Raw genomic sequence first — 23048 nt, 5'->3', positions numbered from 1 at the left:
ACACACACACACACACACACACACACACACACACACACACACACACATCTATCTCTGTAACATCCAGCAACAACTACCAAAACGGCCTAATCACAATAATCATATTATCCAGCCAGGGAAACAAGAATAAAGCCTGTAGGACTTAAAAGGACACCCCCTCCCCCTTCATTTTGAGAAACTCTTGAGCAGTTTTGTTGGGGTCTTTGATTTTTAAAATATCGTCATTGTGGCTGTTGTTGCTTCCTTCGGACATAGAGGAGTGAAATCTGGTCCACTTTTTTTTTTTTTTTTTGGAGAGGGGAGAGGAGTTCGTTGTGGAGGTGGAAGGTGGTGGTGTGTGCCTCCCTCCCTCTCTCTCTCTCTCTCTCTCTCTCTCTCTCTCTCTCTCTCTCTCTCTCTCTCTCTCCCTCTCTCTCCCTCCTCTCTCTCCTCTCTCTTCTCTCTCTCCTCTCTCTCTCCTCTCTCTCTCCTCTCTCTCCTCTCCCTCTCTCTCCTCTCTCCTTTTTCGCCCTCTTATTCTCTCTCTTCCCCCCCCCCCCCCATTACTCTCTCAGGCACACACAACAGCCCCGGGTAAATAGGAAAGGACAGATCCTCTCTGCTATTTTTAAGAAGAGCGAAGGCTAAATTAAAAGTGGTATTTTAGTGCCTTTTCCCGTATTTTTTTCGCTACACTTTACCCTCCGCCCTTCCTACCACCGGTAGAGCTCTTGGCTTGGGTTTGGAGGTTCAGGGAGAAAGTTTAGGCTTGTTAATGTTACTGTCAATTGTTTCTGGGGGGGGCGGGATTGAGGGTGGGAGAAAGGTTGCTTCCCCCCCTCCCCTCTTCTTTCCTCCCTGTGGTTCTCCTGGGTTATTGGAGAATAATACTCCAAGTGACAGCCAGAAGTAGACTTTCTGCTTTTTTCACTCCGGAGAGCCTATGAGATAGAGAGCTAGAAGAGAACCTTTTTTTTTCCCTCATTAGACCTCGTCCGCAGTGATTTTTTCGCTTTTAAAGAAAAGATAATCAGCGACCATCACCCCCCACACCACACACCCCCAAACATCATCTCATTGTGGACCTTTTAGCGCTTTCTGCTTTGTTTTTGCGATTTTTTTCAACGTTTCACTTGTCAGATCAATTTTATCTTCTCTCTACTCACTTCCCAGTCTCCCTCCTCCCCCATTGAAAACCCTGTTCTCCAAGAGACATTTGAGAAAATAACAATTTTTGAATTCTGATTTTTGCGCTCATGGTTTCTCCTCATCTTGATGTTTATTTCTGCCCTTCCCCCGCTTAGGGGGGGAGGGGGGTGGGGGAGACAAAATAATACAATTTAAGGGGGAAGTCGCCTTCAGGTCTGCTGCTATTTTTTTTTTTTTTAATAAAAAAAAGGATATAGAAAAACATCAGTCTTGAACTTCTTCCTCTTCAAGATCTCGGGCTGCAAAGGAAATCTCCTTTGTTTTTGTTATTTATGTGCTGTCAAGTTTTGAAGTGGTGAGTTTCAGGTTGGTTTTGCTAATTTCACTCAGTAAAACTGCAGTGTTTCTGTTTCTAGATAGTACTTTGCTTCTTTGTCTCTTTAAAAGGTCACAGTGAAAGCTTGGCCTGGATTCTGACGGCCATATGGAATGGATAAGAGAACAGTCTCTCCAATGTGATTATGGGGTTATGTGGAGGCTAAGGGGATGATCTAAGGGATAAGTAATTTAAAACGAATTTGAAGTGCAGAAATAATATATTCTTAAAAGATGAGTATTTTAAGGAAATTACTTATGACTGATCTTTTGCATTTCATTCAGAAATTATGTTCATAATTTCCTTAGAAAACAGTTTTGTGGTTTATTTTATATTTGTGTGTGTGTGTAAGTATATATGTGTATGTGTGAGACAGTGACCCCTCTCTAAATGTGTGGGCAAGAAATTGCCTTAAAATAGATTTGTGAAACTCAAAAGAAACTCTCTGGCATCTCTTAGGATAACAGGCACGTTTTGCTGCTGTCATTTTGGGCAGGCCATGCTGGGGGTTGCTCAGCACTATTCCTAACTGAGGTTTCAGTGAACTTTAGCCTTGGGCATGGAGTTTAAATGAGCAAATTAGGTGTTTTATGTGCATGTAATTTTGCTTTGTAATGTAAAGCTTTTTACAAGATAACTGAGTATTTAACTGATGACTATGGGTGGGTAGTCTAAGAATTATTTAAAATGACCTATATGGTGTTTTGATAGTAGTCAATAAGTGACTAAATTACAACCTATCACTTTAATTTACTGTGCTTGGTGTGTTCGTAAGATCTATGACAATTACATGTTTCATAACATTTTCTTTGATGCTATGATGTACGTGTTTTTGTAAGTTACCCAAAACCTCAAGACTTTTAAAATGTTTTTATGTGTATATTTCTATACACGATATGTTTTTAAAAGAATCCCAAATTTCTATCAAGGTAAAACAGTTTCAGAAAAACAAATTTGTATCAGTACATGAAATATTGTGAGGAAAGCTTTTAGAAGTTAATAATCATAGCTCTCTTTTTGGCTTTACACTGCATTGATATTAATGGAAAAGAGTAATCTTGATAAAAAGTGGTTAAAATAGGCACATTTATTGTTAATGAGACTCATAACCAAAAACAGATGGGACCACAATCAATGCTAAACCTTCGGTTCTCAGCATGCCACCCTAGAGTACAAGGATAAATAACCATTATTTCACAAACTTTACAGTCATTCAACTGACATTCTTAAGGTTGCTTGTAAATCTCCAAATTAACATCCCCCCCCCACACACACACACCTTGACTATATAGGACAATTTAGTGTATTTTGAAGCAGGAAAAAAAATGTTTACAGCAAATTCTGTTGTAATGAGTGATATCTCTTGACAAATCTGGACCTACATAACTTTGGTGTCATAAAAAAAATTGCATAGAATGTTTTGAATTGCAAGATAGCTAGAAGAACATCCCAATTATCAAATTCACTTTACTTTTTCTAAATTGTACTCACAGCAGCTACAATTACTGTACTACTACTATAGCAGTTCATAAAATAATTCTCTTCACCTGTTCTTGGTGACCATAGTTTTGACTATTTTGCATACATGATTGGCATAATGGTCACACATTGTCTTCCTCATAAAGGAGATGATACTTCAAGTCTAAAGCTGTAACATAATTCCTTTAAACTACTGTTATTAACAATGTCTATAAACTAGTATTTGTTTCCTTGAAATTGATTTTTAAAATTGCCCTTATTGGGCAGCAAAGTTGATAACCTGTGCAAAATGCTTTGCAAACCTTAAGGCATCCTACAAAAGGTAGCTATTATTTTAAATGAATATTTGTTTTATTTGAAGATTAGGAATATAGTGTTGTCAGTATTGTTTTTTTTAAGCTGATCTATACATTTAAGATTAGAGAATATGTGAAAAATATTTTTCAAAATGTTCTGTTTCATAAATTATTAGTACTTTTATATCATTAATAGGCTACTAAATTTTAATTAAATGTTAAGGACTCTAGTGTACCAACACCTAGAATGCATTGATTTTAAATATTTTACTTCTCTCTGTTAGAGATATATTTTCATGAACACAGATGGGTTCAGTCACATCTTGGATATAGAGTTGATTGCATTTTTAATACGTAATAGGAATCTCAGGACCTCAAAAGGAGAAAAACTCTTCTCCTATGTTAGCCTGAAAGGAAAATAGAAAGTCTTGATGAACTTGCCAGGTGTCTCAGGAGATAGGCTCTGTGAGTGAGTGTGTGTGTGTGTGTGTGTGTGTGTGTGTGTGTAGATATATCTTATACTATGTCTATTGTACCCTTGACTAAAGTTTTAATATTTGACTTATTAATGAACTTTTAATTTTTAATTACTATAAAGAATATAAAAATCATTGTTTACACCATACTTTAGTCATTTTGTAGCTATGTTTGTTCCAGATACATTTGTTCCATAAATAAGCCCATGTATTTAACATAGTTCTGTAAATAGAAAACAGGATACCTTTACCCAGATGTATTTGAACAGTTTAGGAAAAAATGAGCAATTTTGATTAATTTATTTTTCTTCTAATGTTATTTGCACAGATTGGGATCAGGCAAGTGCTCATTTTAAAGAACATAAATTAGAGAGACAAAAATCTTCAAAATATTTACATGCATATGTACTTACACATGTGTACAACTTTTTTTTTTTTAAACATGGCAGGTGATTTTTAGAGGCGGGACTGAGTATGGATCATTTGAACGAGACAACTCAGGGGAAAGAACATTCAGAAATGTCTAACAATGTAGGCGATCCGAAGGGTCCACCAGCCAAAATTGCCCGCTTGGAGCAGAATGGGAGCCCATTAGGAAGAGGAAGACTTGGGAGTACAGGAGCTAAAATGCAAGGAGTGCCTTTAAAACACTCTGGACATCTGATGAAAACAAACATTAGGAAAGGTAAATATCTTAAAGATGCATAATGGAAAACTTGTAATACTCTCCAAGACTGTTTAGCGAGAAAAGCCATACTTTGTGTTTCCTTTTCTTTGCTTCTGTTTCACTTGGGAAAAGAGTTGCATTGCTTGGCCCACAAGTAAATCACATTTGGGCAATGTGAACATCATATTTGGGTGGAGCATCTTCCTCTACCAGGTGGAGTCTTTTGACTTTAGGTATCTGTCTGAGTCTTCCAAAAGATCAGGAACTCATGTGATGCTGGTGGATGTCATCCCAAGGTAGCATTGAGTAGAAATAAAGATCCTAGAACTTTCTATTATTTGAGTATCAGCAGAGGTTTTTCATGAGGCTAATTGTCCGAAAGGTATCTGTTAACTTTTTTGAAGTGGTTTCACAAATAACTTCTACTACAGTATGTGAGGTTTGCATTATTTTAACATCAATTTTTCCAGTTGAATCTTTAAAAGTAGACTCATTATTTAAAATAGAGGAGCAGATGATTGTATTTTCTAGTCCCAAATTTGTTACAGTTGGGCATTTTTATTAAGGATGTGAAATGTTAGACCAGCTTTTTGGGAATTCTGTTGTGTGAGTGTTCATATAAATAATTTAAATTAAATTGATGACAATGTCTTAAAACTTTGACCATATTCAACAAGATGATTCATGTAAAGCAAGGCATAATATACTGGATATAATTCAGCATGTCCCATAATGGTCCTTGTTTCTCTGTAAATTGCTATATGTTATAATTCAGATTTTTCTTGCATTTGCTAAGCAGAGTATAAAAATGCAACCTTTTAGCAACCAAGAATATTAAGTAGATAAAGTTAGAAGGCAGTGGAATTTCATTGTGTTTGATGCATAACATTTATCATACAATCATTTATTTTTTCCTTGGTTTGGCGAAAACAAAGAATATATTGATCCCGAAATGAACAGACACAGCAGTCCGTATTGTTAGATCTTTATCTATTAAAAATGGGAAAACAGCACTTCAGCAAATTCTTTGGCCTCTGCTCATGATTACCCTATTTATTGATTGTTTGCCAAGAATGTATGCATCTTAAGAAAGCCAGGGTAAGAGCATTAAAAATATAATTTATTATGGCTTTTCCAACAGAGTGCATTAATATTGTACTGTGAGGCACTGGGGCTCTATAAAAAAGACTTTCTGACGCCTGCAAACATATAAGTTCCATAAATTCCTAAATAGGAGATTTCAGCTGTCTCTGGTATTATGTGATATTTGCACAGCAAACTTTAATGCCAGGACAGTTTTAGACAAGGATTCTACAGACTTCACTGCTCCTTATGGCAGACGTGCTGTTTACACAGACTCGTAAACCTTCAGCAAAAGCTCTAGCCCTGCCTTCAGGTTGAAGTCATGATATATTTTTAGCATTGAACACTGACCAATGTGCTCCTCTTTAATACTAGAAGGTTATAAAGTTGCTGCACTTGGAGGATTAGCCAAGCCCTAGCAAGAGTGATCAGCCCAGCCCTAGCAAGAGTGATCAGCCCGGGCAGTCAGCGGGCTGGCTGCCTTTTACGTAAACAGGAGAGCAGCAGTGACAGTTCACTAAGAGATTTAGCGGCTTGATTTGCAGTCAGATGATCCTTGTGTGTCGCACTGTCAATATCTACCTTGATTATCTCCAGCATACATCTAAATCTGGTCAGTATGTTCCTATTTGTGTCTGAAGACATGCAGTCCATTTGAATAGCGACATCGCCTATAAACATTTCCCAGCTGCAAGAAGCAGCCTGGAGTAGCACACTTTTGTATCATTACATGAAATGAAAAATCAGTGCTTGTGCTTTTGTTATATTAACCTAACTCTTTGAAGTCAGGGGGACATGAGGGGGAGGGGAAACCAAAGTAAAGTATTTTCACTTCCTGCACAAATGCTTTAGGTTTTTTCAGAAGCACTTATAGATACAGAGTTTTCCCTTAGTTAATAAAAATGTTTATTTTCAACAATAAAGATGCTAGAAAGATTGATATTTTTTATCTTTTGTGCAGGATTTCTGGTTTGTTTGTTTGTTTGTTTTTCTGCAAGTGGCAGGTAAACATTGTAGCCAAACTTAGGAAACCCTACCTTAGAAAGAAGAGCAGTGGTTTTGTTTGTTTTGTGAAATACTCCAGAGAATAATTTAACCAATAAAGAAATCACCACTTTTGCCATGGTCTCCCCAAGTCTTCTTTCTTCCTGACCAATCTCCCACTCATAAAACAGCTGAATGAACGACATGAACACTGGCAAGCTTTTCAGCTGGCTCTTCATGCTGAGCCTGTTGGGCACAAACTCACCAAAGTGAGTTTGTGAGCTTTCCTAACCAAACCTAAAGGGTCTAGTTTGTCAGAGCTGCAAATCTCTTATGACAGGTCACTGAAGCTTCAGTGAAAAATCTACATGTTGAAAATGGCCCTTTTTTAGGTCATTTTTTTGTTATGCAGAAACATAAGTCGAGAATTGTAAAGGCCATCTCTATTGGCAATAAGAAATCATAATTCTAGCTACAGTACATATTCGACACCTTTGCGAGTTAGGAGGCTTCTGTGAGTGCAGAGGGCACTACTTATGGAAGCATTAACATTGTCGGACTAATTGGAGATCCTGGGTGCCCTGTTAAAGTAACCCTTGTCATCATTTATGCTAAAGATGCTACCCTTCTGGCAGCTTGCCACAAGACAGTTCTTGTGCATCTGCTTTTTAACCCTTTTCTTTTAACCAGTAAAATTTTAACGATAAGGTACTCAGCCAGTGTACTAAGTACAAAGATGTTTCTTTTTTTTTTTAATAGTTGCTGTTCCAATAATAAATTACCTGAATTTGCTATTTTCTTGGCTACTGAGTTCATGAATAATGCTGAACTAAGTAAATGTGGAGAAGAAAAAAATCACAAATCTTACCTAAATACCTAGATCTTAACACAAGTCATAAAAAGGTTCATTTTTCTTCCTTTTTTTTCCTCTTTGGACCAAAAAAGAAATATTTATCAAAAAATTCTCGTGTTACCTACATATAATATATTTTTAACAGATAATATAAAATATATAAAATGAAAAGTCATATTTCTCAAATATACAAATTTACCTAAGCATTCAGGATATATTCAAAAGAGACAATATCCTGAGTAATTTGAATAAGATTTTCTTCTTTTTTAATAATATAGTCAGATTAGGACAGATACATTACCAAAAGGAGGTTCAGTTTAATGATGTTGATCCAAATGAGATCATTTAATATTAACAAAATTATCTAGATGGGATTAAAATGTCTTACTCATAAGACATCTGCAGTATGTGTTTAGGGTTCTCAGTCTGCGCACCAGTCACAACAAATCAGACAGGACAGAGGCAGCCAACTTATTCCTCTCCAGTCAACATTATCAACATTGTTCTTTTGCTAGACAGGTAATTGAACATTCTTTCTATGTAGAAAATATAGTTCTATAAATAGGCTAGAACCAATTTCGTAGGAAATACTTTGGTTTCTATTTGCTTATTTTTGGATAATGATGGAAATGTGTGTGTGTGTGTGTGTGTGTGTGTCTGTGTGTGAATTCACGTTTGCTTCAGTGCTGTATACCTTGCCAGTGTAGCCCCCATTTCTGACTCACTGCCTCAACGACTTACTCTCATAACTCCCTTATACCCCATCCTCCCCCACCCCTCCCCCCCCAACAGAGAATGGGTTGGTTGAAAATTGTTGGTTTGTGTTTGTTTTGTCTTTTTGGCCTTTTTGATAGGAACAATGCTACCTGTTTTCTGTGTGGTGGAGCATTATGAAAATTCCATTGAATATGATTGTAAGGAGGAACATGCAGAATTTGTGTTGGTAAGAAAGGACATGCTTTTCAACCAACTGATAGAAATGGCATTGCTGTCTCTTGGATATTCTCACAGCTCTGCTGCCCAAGCCAAAGGTAAATCATACATCCGTGCAATTGGAGAGAAAAAAAAAAAGTCTGGTGTTTTATGTGTACTTTATGGAAGAAACATTGTATGTTTTTCTTCTTAGATGTACATTTGAGGTGGGATTATATTTTTGTTAGTCTGTGACTTTAAAAAATTGGCTTAATTCATTTTGGTTTAGTTAACACACATTTTGCTCATGTGGAATGTTGAGGTAGATTTTTTTTTAAATTGCTTCAACTGAATCATTAGTATGCTTATTGACCTTAATAATCTGCTCCACTGAGGATCCACAAGGAAGTGTCGAGCATATTTGAGCAGATGGACTGTTGAGAGTCAATTTGCATTTATGACTGAATATCTAGTTCTGTTTCTTTTATTCTGTTTCTGATGGTTTTATGGGCTGTAAAGTATTTTTCAATGCTGGTTCCCATTGCAGTTAGGGATTCTTATCTAAATTGTAAAGCCTTTCAGAACTGGTTCAGTTCTGTTGGATTAGAACTTTCTATAAGTTGGGGAAAATACAACTTTATATATAAATGTTAATGATAGGCTTTTATTTCCAAAGAGTTAAAAAAAAAATCTTGTACTATTTCTTTCATAATCTGGAAAGCTAAAATGGAAATATCTTTGTTAGCTTACTACTCTTTGGATTAAAATGAGCCAGGTAGGAATCATAGTATTGTTGGGAAAGGGGGGTGGGAGAATGAGTGGAAATAGGGAAAAGTCCCAGTATAATTTTTTCACTAGAGGACTAATGAGTCTCCAATCTCTTCTCTGTCTGGTATAGGGCTAATCCAGGTTGGAAAGTGGAATCCAGTTCCACTGTCCTATGTGACAGATGCCCCTGATGCGACTGTTGCAGACATGCTACAGGATGTATATCATGTAGTCACCTTGAAAATCCAGTTACACAGGTGAGTCCTGCCATAGCAGGCAGGAGGTGAGAAAAGAACCCTGCCTCCCTAGTCCTTCATGGCTACTCAGATTCACAATGAGATCTGGAATGGTTTTTTAGAAAGCTTAAGTCCAAATTAATCTTGTCTTGCTGTTCTCCAATTTATCCTGTTGAAGAGAACTTTTCCCCCCCTTCTTCTTCTAGCTTTTAATTGATTGGTTTCTGTAGGTATCGTTGCAACTCTGCTGCATTTAGTCAATTAAATGATGCATTACAAGAAGGCATTTTACATAAAGTTTACTTAAGAGAAAAATATTTTTGCATATCATGAACAGTGCCATCTGTGTACATTTTGTGATAGAATGACTTCCTCACTATGACTACATTCTTATTATTTTTTTAAGTCACGTGAATAGCGATGAACGGAAAATAGTTAATATATTAATGCTTTTCCTGATCGGTCATGAGAAAGCATTACACCTTAAATTGTCTTACCAAGCGCATCAGAGCAGAAAGGTAGAAGTAACATGAAAAAATAGTCACCACATGCAGCTGATGTATAATTCATGCATCAATACAGCAGATGTGTTGTATAAAGTAATTAACTAATCGGAACAATCAGGAGACCGAGAGCAATCTCCAGATGCATCTGCTTGATGCGCAAAATGAAATCTGTCTGTCTTAAAGGAATGTTCTGCAGCAGGATGCAATCTTGTAATAATCCCCTTTCTAATCTATGTCTCAAATAGTTGCCCTAAACTAGAAGACTTGCCTCCAGAACAATGGTCTCACACAACCGTAAGAAATGCTCTGAAGGACTTACTGAAGGATATGAACCAGAGTTCATTGGCCAAGGAGTGTCCCCTTTCCCAGGTACTTAGCCTAGCATGTGATCAATAATGAAACACTATATGGAGGCAGCCCCCATTGGAAAAGGAATATTGCTACATTCTAAAGCAACTGGTATCAGAAGATCAAATTGACCAAAAATGCAAATGGGTTTGACCACTTGGCGCTCTTTTTAAATCTACTTGATTCATTTTGCGTATAACTTGTATGGTATTTTCCCTTGGGAAAATTTAATGAAAAATGGTAAAAAAAAAAAAAAAAAACCAGTTCAGGAGAAGACCATTCCAATGAGCTTGCTTTTTCAATTTTCAAGCGTTTCAGTTGGGGCTTTGTTTTTTTTTTTTTCATAGAAGGAGTAAAGAGGTTCTCACTCTTGTCAAAGGTTCACTAAATTTAGATGATTGTTTAAGTAACTTTTGCTAGTTTTAAATGTAGCTTACAAAATAAGGTCATCTAGGAGTGCTAATAAGTCAAATAAGCATCAGGTTCTAAGCTCCAATGAAAAGAAATGCCATTTACTATTAGAACTGAAAGAAAAGAAAATAATCTAATAGAAATGGAACCTTTCTATTACCTACTTACAGCCAAGGATTGAATACTTACATTCCTTTAGACCTAAATTTTTTTTTTCCTCATTTCTTTGGCATTGATTTAAGTTAGCTTGAAGTATATAACCTTATTTTTCCTCTATGATCTAATGTCCAGTGGTCAGAAACTTTAAGGGGGGGATGCAGATTTATTGTTTTATTTTAATTTTTAAACATGAATTTTGCTAGAAGTAGTTGAAACTACCAGTAGAAATTCTGTTGCAATTTAGTACTTCTGATGGATAAAAAGAAAGTGAATTGCTTTTGAAGATGAAGTTTACTCTCTTTTTTTTCAGAGTACATTCGTACCTTGCTATAATGGGAGTCCTTATGTCCATGCTATAGGGCTATAGTAAGCAGCAAGATCCTTTAGGTGTATAAACATTTCAATAGCTTCTAGGACAGATAGAAAATTATTCTGACTTCCTTTTTTTCTGTGCACTAGATTACACAATAGTGAAGTCTCGGTGTACTTACTGTATTCTAGAATTTAGTATTTTACCATTATTAAGATTTTTAAAGCAAGTTTTATAAAGATTTTTGAAGTCTTTACAAATTGAATTGGCATGCAGTTCTGTTAATCTGGAATAATCATTTATAGAATTGGAAATTAATAATAATAATTCTCTATATTCCATCTGTCTAGTTGTCTGATAGGTGCCTATGAAGTAACCTTGTGTGATTTAGCATTTGTTCGGCCCTGGTCCCGTGAGCTTTGCCAGCACAAAGAGAATATGACAGAATGAATTGCAAATGAATGCTCAAATTTTTGACTCTTAGTATATTATCTTAATGTGTTGCGGTAGCTGCCTGTTAAATACATGCATGCTGTATTTTATAAATCACATAATTGAAATGTTGATTTATTTCTTTGGCATATTTCTTAGTTTTCAGTTACAATTTCATCAAAATTCTCCTTTTCTCCCCCCCCATTTTCGAGAAGAAAGATAGTTATTTTATGAACATTGAGCAGAACCAGTCAGGTTGGTGGCAAATTGGGCAGTATTTGGCACATTCACATAGGAAACTCAGTTTTGTGTACAATTCCAGGGGGGTGCCTTGAACTTGACTACTGAAATTTGAAAGTTAAAAATGATCTGAAAGATGTTTTTTTTAGGCTCAAATCTGAGGATCATGTAAAAGCTAAAAGAAACCTCTAGAATTCCTAAGTCTTTTAGCCGGATAATGGTTGTAATCTCTTACCTGTGCAGTGTTCTGGAGAAATGCATTGAAATGACTTGCATATGTTGGCATGGGGAATGTTGAGCTAGCTCTTCAGTGGTCTCAAAGGCAAACCAAAGTGTTCTAACGACAACACGCTGAGCTAGGATTTAGTAATTACCAGGGTGATGTTAAATGTTAAATTGAGACATGAATGAAGTGCAGTCAGGTATTAGAACAGTTAAAAAAAAAAAGAAATGGAACTGTCCTAAGTTCTTGTGTTCTTGTATATTACTGTGGGAATGACTTTGGTGGTCTCATATAATGATTGTATTTGGTGACCATGGCATTCTGGAGGCCTTCAGCATTGAAACCAGGGCATTCATTTACATTTCATTGAGAACTTTGGACTACATATTTGCTTTTGTCTTTTGAGAAAATTACACACAGATCATCAGTGGCAGCAATTCAAAGTCAGGTCAGAATTAAATTGGGTTGGCTTTTCAAATATGCCATTTGAGACGTGGGAACACAGTGTGTATGGATGTCCTCCAAATTTGGAGGGACAATTACTTTTTTTCCTAGGTGTTTAAAACTCTACATTCCCTTCTTTTTCAGTTGTTCATTTTTCTGGCATCTCATTTTTCTTGTTCCCTCCTTGTTCTGTGGCTATTTTACTCCTTGTGAAAAACAGCAATCCAGAACATTTTAACTGGGAGCTCTTCCTACTAACTTATTTCTCCATTTTTTCCCTTTCATCTTCTCTATATCTTTTGGTCAAGGAAAAGGAATTCTAAGCCTTCAAAACTTTTTGCCCTGACCTGTTTTTCCCCTTATGGTTGGAATTTGTTGAAAAGGGTATGATAGTGAAAATCTGTTTCTTCGTCTAGGTCCTATGTGTGATTTGAATTTATTTGCAGTCAAAGCGTATTGATAAGGACCTAATATCAAAAACCACCAGATTTTGAGACGTGAAATGACGTTGGATGAATCACAGAATCTCAGAGTTGGAAAGCGCTTCAGAGGGGATTTAGTCCAACCTATACCTGTGCTAAATCCCTTCTATAATTCTCAATAAGAGATCATCAAGCATTTGCTTGACCCCCAGGGGTGGGGGAAGAAACTTCTTCCTGACTTAGGATAGGAGGATCATAAATAAAGACCTGGAAAGAAGTTAGTGGCCACTAAATCCAATCTCCTCAACTCTAGAAATGAGCAGACTGAGGTCCAGAGGATTTCCCTGACTTGCCTAAAGTCACATGGGTGCTCATTGTTCCTTGTTCTGCCCTCTGGGGCCAGGCTGGAGAAGTCAAATCCCACTCCCTTGATAGCCCCTCAAATAATTGACAAAAGCTATTATGATTCCCCTCGCCCACATCTTCAAAAAAAAACCCCTTCATTTTTTCCTTACATTCATATGACTGAAGGGAAGATTCTAGCATTGTCTGAATTCAAAAACACAATGAAGCTTTATTATGTTGTTTTAAGAAGCCAGAATCCAACCCCTGTCAGATTACCTACAGAGAGCCAACCAGGAATGTTCCCATGAGCCTAAAGGGCACTGGGCAGATTTTCCAGAGAGTAGAAGTCGGCCACCACTCCTTTGCCCTACTACCACCTCTTTAAATTCTAAAATTGGTAAGATACTCTGGCAGCTCCTGAACAAATGCCCAGTTACTCTGTAGGTAATCTTAAATTGAGTTCATTCTGTTCATTCATTGGGTTCCAAATCCTAGCTATACATTTTAAAAGCCATTATTATATATATGCTTTTATTGAATTATCATAACAGTGGATATAGAGTGCTAGACTTGGAGTTTGGAAGACTTGAGTTCAAATCCTATCTCGTGTACTCATTAGCTGTGTGACCCTGGGCAAGTCATTTGTCTGGTCTGCTTCAGTTTCTTCAAATGTAAAATGAGGATCATAATAGAACCTACCCCACAGGGTTGTGGCAAGGATCGAAAGAGATAATAAAAAGTTCTTTGAGAACCTTAAGGTGTCATAATGAATGCTTGCTCTCATTATAACCATCATTATTTTATCTGCTGTAGAGGACGTAGATAAAGCATGAGAGAGAAGGGGAGGGGTAAGGGGGAGAGAGAAAGAGAGAGAGAGAGAGAGTATGAGTGAGTTAGTTACTATCTGCATTTGGGGAGGAGTGAGCCATACCAATGAAATCACAGATTCTCCAAAGTAATTCATGCATGTTAACTTTTATATAAAAATATTTGCATTGTTTATAAAAAATTTAAGTTTAGCCATATTATTGGCTTAATAGCCTTCTAACAGATAATGCTAAAATACCTTCTATACTTCCCATGGCAGATCTGCCAAAATCAAATGATTTATCAAGCACCGTGTATTTTGATTTTGATTTTTAAAAAACTAAGCTATAACAAAGAGTTGTCATACATGGAATTTTCAGTTGTGTAAGCACAAAATTGCTGTGGATACTTAAGCTTAGAATTGTGTCTTAGCTAGCTAGCATGAAAGAGGAGGAATATAATAGTTTGATTTTGGAAAAGAGGGCGTGAGGTGCTGGGTGATATAACAGGAAGAGCACAGGTCTTGAGGTCAAAAGATTAAGGTCTGAGCCCAACTCTGGCATTACTAAATGGGTTATCTTGGTCAAATCTCTTTAGGGGTCACTGGCTTTTCTTGTTTTTAAAATAGAAATGATCATTTTTGTGCATTCTACTCCTTGCCCATAGTTATGCAAGTTCATACATGTGAATTCAATATATTATTAAGTAATGGTAGTACAGTGGATAGATCCAGGGTCTAGAGTCAAGAAGACCAGAGTACTATAGGTCCTCACTAACTATGTGACTCTGGGCAAGTCACTTAATCTCTATCTGCCACAGTTTCCCTCATCTGTAAAATGGGGATACGAATAGCACCTATTTCCCAGGGTTGTTGTAGAATCAAATGTAAAAATTGTAAAGCATTTAGCATTGTCCCTGGCACACAATAAATGCCATATAAGTGCTAGCTATTTTTAGCTATCATAAGACTTTTGAAAATATCAATTTTATTACAAACCTCTTCTTAAAGAAAAATCCCAGTGGTCTTTGGCTGTGAAATGAAAACATTAAGTTTTAGTGATATTTTCATTTAAAATTTTAGAAAGTTTAAATGTCAGTACTTAACAGTTACACTTTATACAAAACTACCCTACAATAAGTATTCTGGAAACAGTAACATCCATCTAAACATGGTTAATCTGTATAATATATGTATCTAACAGTGGTGCATTAAAATTCTCCCGTTTATATTTGATGAAAGAACATTCCTTGTATTCTCTTTATCAGTCAATAGTATTACTCCCTTTCAAACTAAGCCAAATTGGTCAGTAAAACTATAAAATTGCAGACAAGCAGAGACAAGCAAAAATCACAGTGTTTCATGTTTTCCTCCTAGATATTTGATTTGCAGAAATTTTAGTGCAGATATAGCTGTGCTAGGCAGGTTGTTAACCACAGAGACAGTGTAAATGATCGGTGGCATGACTGTTTTTTGGGCACTTGAGTAGATCCATGCCATCTCCATGTTAGGGGAGAAATTCTCCCAAAACTAGTTTGTCAGTAGTGTTTCTTGCTATCTAATGGATCAAAAAATCATTATACTTTAAGTTTTTACATTAATTGAATATAAATTAGAAGAAATTACTTTCTGAATTTTCCTTTCATTAAGAATATTTGCTTTCTTCTCTAAAATGCAAATGTTGCATATTTTTACAAGAATTTAAAAACAAATATAGGAAACTGATTCTTGATTATATAACAAAAATAGCAGAGGGACCAAGTTTTGCTTTAATATAATAAGATTATATCCAAAATGGCAATTTTCAAGAAATCTACAAATCATTTCATGTTTAATTTAGTGGTAAGCTAATATATGCTCCTTAAAGCTTGTAAGTAAAACATAAATAAGAACATTTCATGCATAGAATGACCATCATATAGTTATAGCCCATAGCTACAAATGCGTCCTTCTTTCTAGTCTTCTACTTCCCACCACCATGGAAGCCCTAGATACCTTGAAAAACATTGTCAAAACAGAAGAAAAATAAACCTTGTAGACTTGAGAGAAACTTGGGGTTCAGAAGCAGAGGAAGAGAGAAGCCTGACCCTCCTTTCAAAAAAACAGGAGACGGATGAGAAGAGCTATCAGTGTGCTGGGCCAGGTCCTAAAATATCATTTTCCCAAAGTACCTAAATATTTTTCCTCCTTTCCCTCTTGTACCTGAGCTCAATATCCAGAAATCATACTAATATTATTAGTCCTATAATCTAGCTAGATTGTGGGTTAAATAGATTTTTTGTTTGATGGCCTGGGAACCTTATCACCATTAATCACGCTGGAGCTCAGAATGCAATTTCCCATACAAACAAAAGGCCCGTTTACCATCATTAGGAAATAACACATTTGTAAGTAGCGGACTCCACATATACCTGAACACTTGCCAATTATACTGAATGTTACCTCTCTACTGGTAATAATTACTCTTCTTAACCCTTAATGCACAGGAAACAAACATCCCTATGACAGGAATCCCTTTAACTTACAAAAAATTCATTTAAAAGAAATTGAATTTGTTGTGTTTTGTAATAAGTCTTTAGATTTATGTTACTCTCTGTGCTATACTCAATGGTTTTTATTGTTAATTGCTTTGAATCTTCCTATAGGATTTTTTTTCCCTAACAAGGCATTTATTTGGCTAGTTGCTTTAAATTTCTTTTCTTTCTTTTTCTTTTTCTTTTTCTTTTCTTTTGAGGAAGAGACTCATTCTGACTTCTTTCAAAGTAATATTAACTAGTTGCCATCTGGTATTCTGGGTCAGCAAGATTGGCTTCAGGGGGAAAAAAAGAAACTTTATGAAATCCCAGAGGTTTGGATATGTTTCACCATGACAGTCAGCTTTCTTCTTACCCCTCAAAAGCCACAACAATAAAATAAGAGCTAATCACCTTTATGTAGTGGCTTTCGAAGGGATTGTTTCACAACAGCTTCATGAGATAAGTAGTACCCAGGATTCCATATCATATTGTAGCCTGCTAATGCAGTATACTCTTAGGACCGCCTTACAAGTCAGAAGTAAGTCATTTTTGCTTTTAAAAAAAAAAAACAAACCTCTTACACATGGAATTAATCTTTTGACCCCCCAAAAAAGGCTGGTTTCTTTATTTCAGAACAGAAATGTTGCCCATTGACATAGCCAAATCTTATGGGTAAGGAGATATTTGGCAACTCCATTAAGACAAATTTTCCATTTGACGTCTTTTACCTATCTCTTCCAAGTATGAAATTGTGAATACTCCTGCAAGTACTTTTCAAATTCTAAGCAGAGGTTCGATGTAAGTTTTTGTATGGGTTTTAATTTAAAACCTTTCATAAACCATATCATAGCATTAACAATTTCCACCCAATGACCATGTGAATCAAGAGATGATGCGTATCAATTTTATCAGGCATTAAAATGCTTGATAGCAATTGGACCTTGTTATCATTCCCATAAATAGGACGAAGGACAGGCTTCATGGATGGAACCTGAAAGTGGATTTAATATTTCAGGGGCTTTTCTTCTGGGATATTGCTTTATATTTATAATTAGAGTACAACCTGACTTAACCAACCCCAGCCCAATTGCAACATCAATTTACAAGGGTCTTGTGTTCTAACTTGATTAGAGAACTGGTAGGGCCCCAGTGCATTAGTTAAGTTAGTGAGATGTCAGATTATAGGCACATCCTTTGAAAGTACAGGGAATTAACTGTATATATGTACAGGATGTCCCAAATGTCTTAGTGCAGTTTGAAGCCTCAGCTTTAGACACTGCATATATTGTTAAATGATATTCCTGTTCAGTCCTACCTGATAGAGATATGAACGGTTTTTGGTTTAGATATTTTGGTGTGGTTTTTTTTTGGGGGGGGAGGGCTTTTTTCTGTTGTTTTGTTTTGGGGCTGGATGTCTGATTTCATTGGTGTTGAGGACTCCCAGAGAGGAAATTCTTTCTTCCATTTCAGATCAGCATTGAATTGCAGGGAGATGTTAAATAATGAGCCCAGAAAGTATATGATAGAGTCTGGACTTGAGTCCTGCTCCTCCAGAGCCAAGCCAGCTCTCTGGCCTCCAATAAAACATTCCTTTTGCTTAAAGGTTTTACTGCAGTTAAGATACAGTTTAGTCTTAGATATGAGGAGGCCTCTATTGCCTCTTCAATAGATTAGGCTAAAAAAAAAAACATCTAACTTTTTAAAAAAGTTCTTAAAACCCTTTTCTTGTGTTTGTAAGACAGAGTTGTTGATTTCTTCTCTTATTTTAAAACGTTCTTAATATTGAATATTATTCTGGTTAATTCATCTGGTAGATTTTTTTTTTTTACCCATGCTTGCTTAAGTTTAGATCACAGGCAGATTTCCTTGACCTTAAAATCAGTAATGCAAGGAAAATTACCACGTGATAAAAGCTGTTTTCCTAAATGCATGGAATAGTGCAACTGGGGCTTAAGTACTAGCTACGACCTGAGAACAAACCTATTAAGATGAGATTAAAACATTTTTAATGTCATTTAAACTGTCTTTAACACTAAATTTAGTGCTGAAACAAAACTTAGTTGTTTTTGATAGGTTTTTGGAACCTGCCTCTCCATACGTCTCTTACATTTCAGGTTCAGCTTTGTCTGGGTGTGTGCTCGCTGAAGTGTTTTTGAGGTGGCTAATGGCTACCCTGCTTTATTTAATGCTTGGTTTGCAAAAAAACAGAAACAATTCTTCCCTCCACTACCAAAGTGGGGAGGAGGGAGAGCTCATGCAAACACATACATATGTGTTTCTACATACGTATGTATATATACACACACATATATAAAAGCACACACACATTTTTTTTTCTTCCTCTGGAAACTGGTTTATTGTAGTGTGTAAACAACATAAGAGGGCCTTTATCATAACATGAGAGAGCCCTTAGTTGATTTGTTCCCTGGCTTTGGAGCTCATTGCCAATTGAAGTAAGGAACGCTATGACTGCTGGGACTTTTAAATCTAGACTTAAAAGTTATTTGTTCTGTTTAGCATTTTTAAAACGATTCTATTAGGAATTGTATGTGCTTCAGTTTTAATTTTAGCACATAATGATTGTAAAGCACCCTGGGATGCTTTCATGAAGGGCGCTACAGATGTATAAGGTTGTATGGTATCATAATGCACAGGGCTGTTGGGAGGGGGCTGGGCTTCACTCTGGACAGTGAAGAGAGTTGATCAAGGGCTACTTGGAGATGTGCTTGGTTGGCTTCTTTTTAGAACCATCTGATTCTCTCCTGTCATCTTACCTAACCTCCCTCCAAATTCCTAATCCTTTCACTGTTAGATATTTTGTAAACTATTTTCATACAGTAGTGGTTCCCAAAGAAATATTAAGCGAATTTACTATCTTCTGAGGGGATCAAGATATAAACCAGATGATTAATCCATTCCTAACATTTTTATTACAGTTTTAATTGTACTTTCATTTTCATAGTGCATTCTTAGTTACCTAATAAGGGGTCATTCTAGGTCTTGTGCTCCCAGAAAAATGGTCCCATTTTGCAGACGAGAGGGTCACTTTATCATTTATAGTCTGCTTTTATCAGTTTGGAGCCTTGGATAAAAAAGTCAAAGAAGAAAGTATTTTTATTAAAAATTTTTATTTTTATAGTTTTTAGTTCTTAAGAAATGGAGATGGGTTTAAGTTTTTGAAAATATAAATATGCACAAGTAATAAATGGTTGATATTTAGGGGAAATTCAATTCAATTGAACAGATATTTATTACCGTTATTATTATTGTTGTTGTTATTATTATTATTCCTCTGTCCCTGGCATTGTAATAGCTCCTGGTAAGATAAATTTTTAAAAAATCTCTGTTCTTAAGGACCTTACTTTCTTTTAGATGTTGCTTGAATTATCCCCCCACCTCGCCCCACTTAGTTTAAAAAAAAAAAAACAGCCAGTAGATTTAGTTCTCCTCTTATGTATGCGTTCACAGTTTTGTCATCATTATTGCAAAATGGAGAGTCAGAGAGGAATTAGCGTGTTTTCAGGGCACACATGGTTGAGGAAACACTTTTTTTCTAGAAATCCCATTCAGCAATTATGTAAGAAAAGACAGTGGAGTCTGGTGGAAAAAGGATTGGCTTCAAAGTTCAAGGAGTTGGGAGCCCACTGGCTTTTAGGATCTATCTCTCAGGCTTGGAATTCTCTTCCATCCCCTGAATTCCCAGGCTTCCTTTGAGTCCCAGTTAACAGCCTACCTTCCAAAAGAAGTTTTTCCGGGTCCTCGTCCTTAATTATCACCTTTCCTCTCTTAGTACTTAGATATTTATCTGTCCTCCATTAGACTTTGAGCACCTTGAGGGCAGGGAGAATGTGTGTGTGTGTGTGTGTGTGTGTGTGTTGTTTTCTTTTGGGGGTGGGGATGGGGGGTTGCAAGTGTTTTGGCCTTTCTTTGTATCTATCTCCAGTACTTAGCACAGTGCCTGGTACATAGTAGGTGCTTAATTAATTCTTTGTGACTTACTGACTGACCACAACTCTGAGCTTGGAGGGGAAATCTTTGGATCTCAGTTTCCTTATTTGTAAAATGAGGAAGTCGGATTTGACCTATGAGTTTTAGTTAGTAAGTACAAAAATTACCTTAAGCACTTGAGGTGCAGCAGAAAGAATACCAGGTCAGGATTCGGGAGACCTTTGCTGCTTCTTTTGAGTCCTGGCCCTGGGCTGCACCAGCTGTGTGGCTGTGGACAAGCCTTTCCTTCTCCGCTCCCCAGTTTCCCTATTTGTAAAATGGGAATGATAATACTTCTACAGTCTTCCTCACAGCATTGGGAAAATGAATGTCAATAGTTTTTATTACTCAAAGACAGTCACAGGACCTTTCTGATGTATTTCCAAATTGGTGGGGTAAAGGTTTTAAGCATATAGTTGGCACAAATTAAATGAGGGTGTCGTTACATTCTTCAGAATGATTAGGCCTACAAGAATTACATTGGTCCTGTCTATACTTCTCATCCCTTTGCATTTTGCTCTTAGCCATCATTCATACCATGGGGTTTATACATTCTTCATCAAGGTCACTGAATTCTCTTCTATAGAATTTCATTGAAAACAATGTGGAAGCAGTAGAAAAAAGGGAAAATTTCTCTCTTTCATCCATGAGAGTAAGGTGTACTGTCTAATTTCTATTTGCCTCACCTTAATTTTTTCTAGGCCTATGTATAAAGGCAAATACTTATTTTAATAAGTGTTTCCATTCACAAAACTCAGGAAGTATACAGAATCCATTTTTTTTTGTTATGCTAAGAGTTACACTGGCATATATATTATTGTCACTTTGATTTGAGAGATTATGTTAATTATGTTATATATTTACCATTTTATCCCAAAAGATTGGATTAATTCACATCATCTTCCTTCATATGTCATGATATTAGAGGCCAATAAATCGAATATTTCATTGAAACAACTCAAAAGATTGAACCTAAGGAAATATAAATAGTAAAGGACATACTGGAAACATATTTAAAGGATGTCAAAGGCTGTACATGTACACACACACACACACACACATACACACACATACACACACACAACCACTTTACCCTGTAGGGAATCAGGGTTTGAATCAGGTATGCTGCTCACTACCTGTGTGATCTTAGATAAGTCACTTAAGATCTGTGGACCTCAGTTTCTTTATATGAAATGATGATAATAGCTGACCTTAACATTGGGCTTTAAGGTTTATGTAGTGCTTCAACATATGTTTTCATTTGATAATTAAAATACCCCTGTGTGATAGGTATAACAAGGTGGTACAGTGGATAGAACACGGCCCAGGTTAGGAAGACCTGAGTTCCAATCCTACCTCAGAGACTTCCTACCTGGGCAACCCTGGGCAAGTTACTTAACCTCTTTCTGCCTCAGTGACCTCACCTTTAAAATGAGGATAACAGCACCTGCTTGTCAGGTTTGTTCTGAAGATTAAATGAATTCACATATGGAAAGTGTTTGAAAACCTTAAAGAACTAAATGAATGCCAATTATTATTATTATAGATGTATTATCCCTTCCATTTTACAGATGAGACATTTAACTGAGGCATAGAGAGATCAGGGAGGTAAGCCATTGGGCTCCAGCACTGGCCTGAGTCATACTTCTTAACCCCAGTCATCTTCAGCTCTGATGCCAATTGTCCAGCCCCCACCCCCAAGTCTCCTTCTCTGTCTCCATGTCACCCCCTGTTTCATCCCATCTGTCTAAGAGCTTTCCACCTCTTGCTTTGGGAACTGTAATCGAATCAGCACCACCATTGTAAGTGGAAAGGGAATGTCATTTGACTGCCCTATTGTTCTTGGAACAATCCTTGGGACTTCCCAGACCAGAGCTCCCTTCCCTGGTCCTGTCCCGACTTATGTACGTGTTGACTCCTCTATCAGAATGTAATGTTTCCCTGCTCCTTTGGGAGCAGGTTAGGTATTTGCATACCCAGCCCTTAGCAAACACCCTGGCACATAGTAAGTGCTTAATAAGTGCTTTTTCATCCATTACTAATCAACCAACAAGTATTTATTAAGCATTTACTGTGTGCCAATCACTGTGCCATTCTTATGAGGGAAAAAAAACATCTACATGTAAGATACCTACAAAACAGATAGAAGGAGAAGCACTAGAAGCTGGGGTGGACCAGGAAAGATTTCTTGTAGACTTCTCATTAAGTAGTGACTTTGGAGCTGAGTCATGAAGGAAGCTAGAGATAGTTAAGAGGCAGAGAGGTAAGGTGAAAAAGCATGCCAGGCATAGGATGTTGCCAATGTGTATGTACGGAGGTAAGAGATGGAGTGTCTTGTGTGAAGAATGGCAAGTGGACCAGTATGGCTGCACAGTGAAATGCATGTAGGGTACTAATGTGTACGAAGGTTGGAAAGGGCCAGAGAGTGGTGAATTTTAAATGCTAATATTTGATCCTAAAAGCAATAGGGATTTCATGAATAGAGGTATGACATGTCAGACCTAAACTTAAGGCAAATGGGATCCTGTGTCTTTCAAGACCCCAAGTGGAATGTTCTTTTTTATTTCAACAGAAGGAAGAGGCTGGACTAGATTTTTTTTTTTTTTAATGTCCCCATCTTATAGAAATGTTAAGCCTTGTGC

The 23048-nt window shown here is 36.6% G+C and overlaps 1 protein-coding gene across 5 annotated transcripts in view; it reads left to right on the top strand.

Annotated features, from left to right (window-relative positions):
• The window catches only part of SATB1 (SATB homeobox 1), a 119357-nt gene that overhangs the window by 21798 nt on the left and 74511 nt on the right, over nucleotides 1-23048 (top strand). For 3 of the 5 annotated variants that reach the window (XM_027872341.1, XM_027872342.1, XM_027872343.1), the window contains exons 2-5: nucleotides 4205-4440; nucleotides 8197-8373; nucleotides 9153-9279; nucleotides 10010-10133. In XM_027872341.1, coding sequence (XP_027728142.1) covers nucleotides 4230-4440; nucleotides 8197-8373; nucleotides 9153-9279; nucleotides 10010-10133 — 639 coding nt within the window. In that variant the 5' untranslated portion in view covers nucleotides 4205-4229. Of the gene's footprint in view, nucleotides 1-495; nucleotides 1484-4204; nucleotides 4441-8196; nucleotides 8374-9152; nucleotides 9280-10009; nucleotides 10134-23048 lie in introns of those variants that run through there. The other 2 variants (XM_027872340.1, XM_027872344.1) reach the window with 2 other exon arrangements.

The sequence above is a fragment of the Vombatus ursinus genome, unplaced genomic scaffold (assembly GCF_900497805.2).
Source record: "Vombatus ursinus unplaced genomic scaffold, bare-nosed wombat genome assembly UNPS02014799.1, whole genome shotgun sequence".
NCBI lineage: Eukaryota > Metazoa > Chordata > Mammalia > Diprotodontia > Vombatidae > Vombatus > Vombatus ursinus.
Note: the sequence above shows the minus strand (reverse complement) of the source record. Positions and strands in the feature narration are given on the sequence as shown.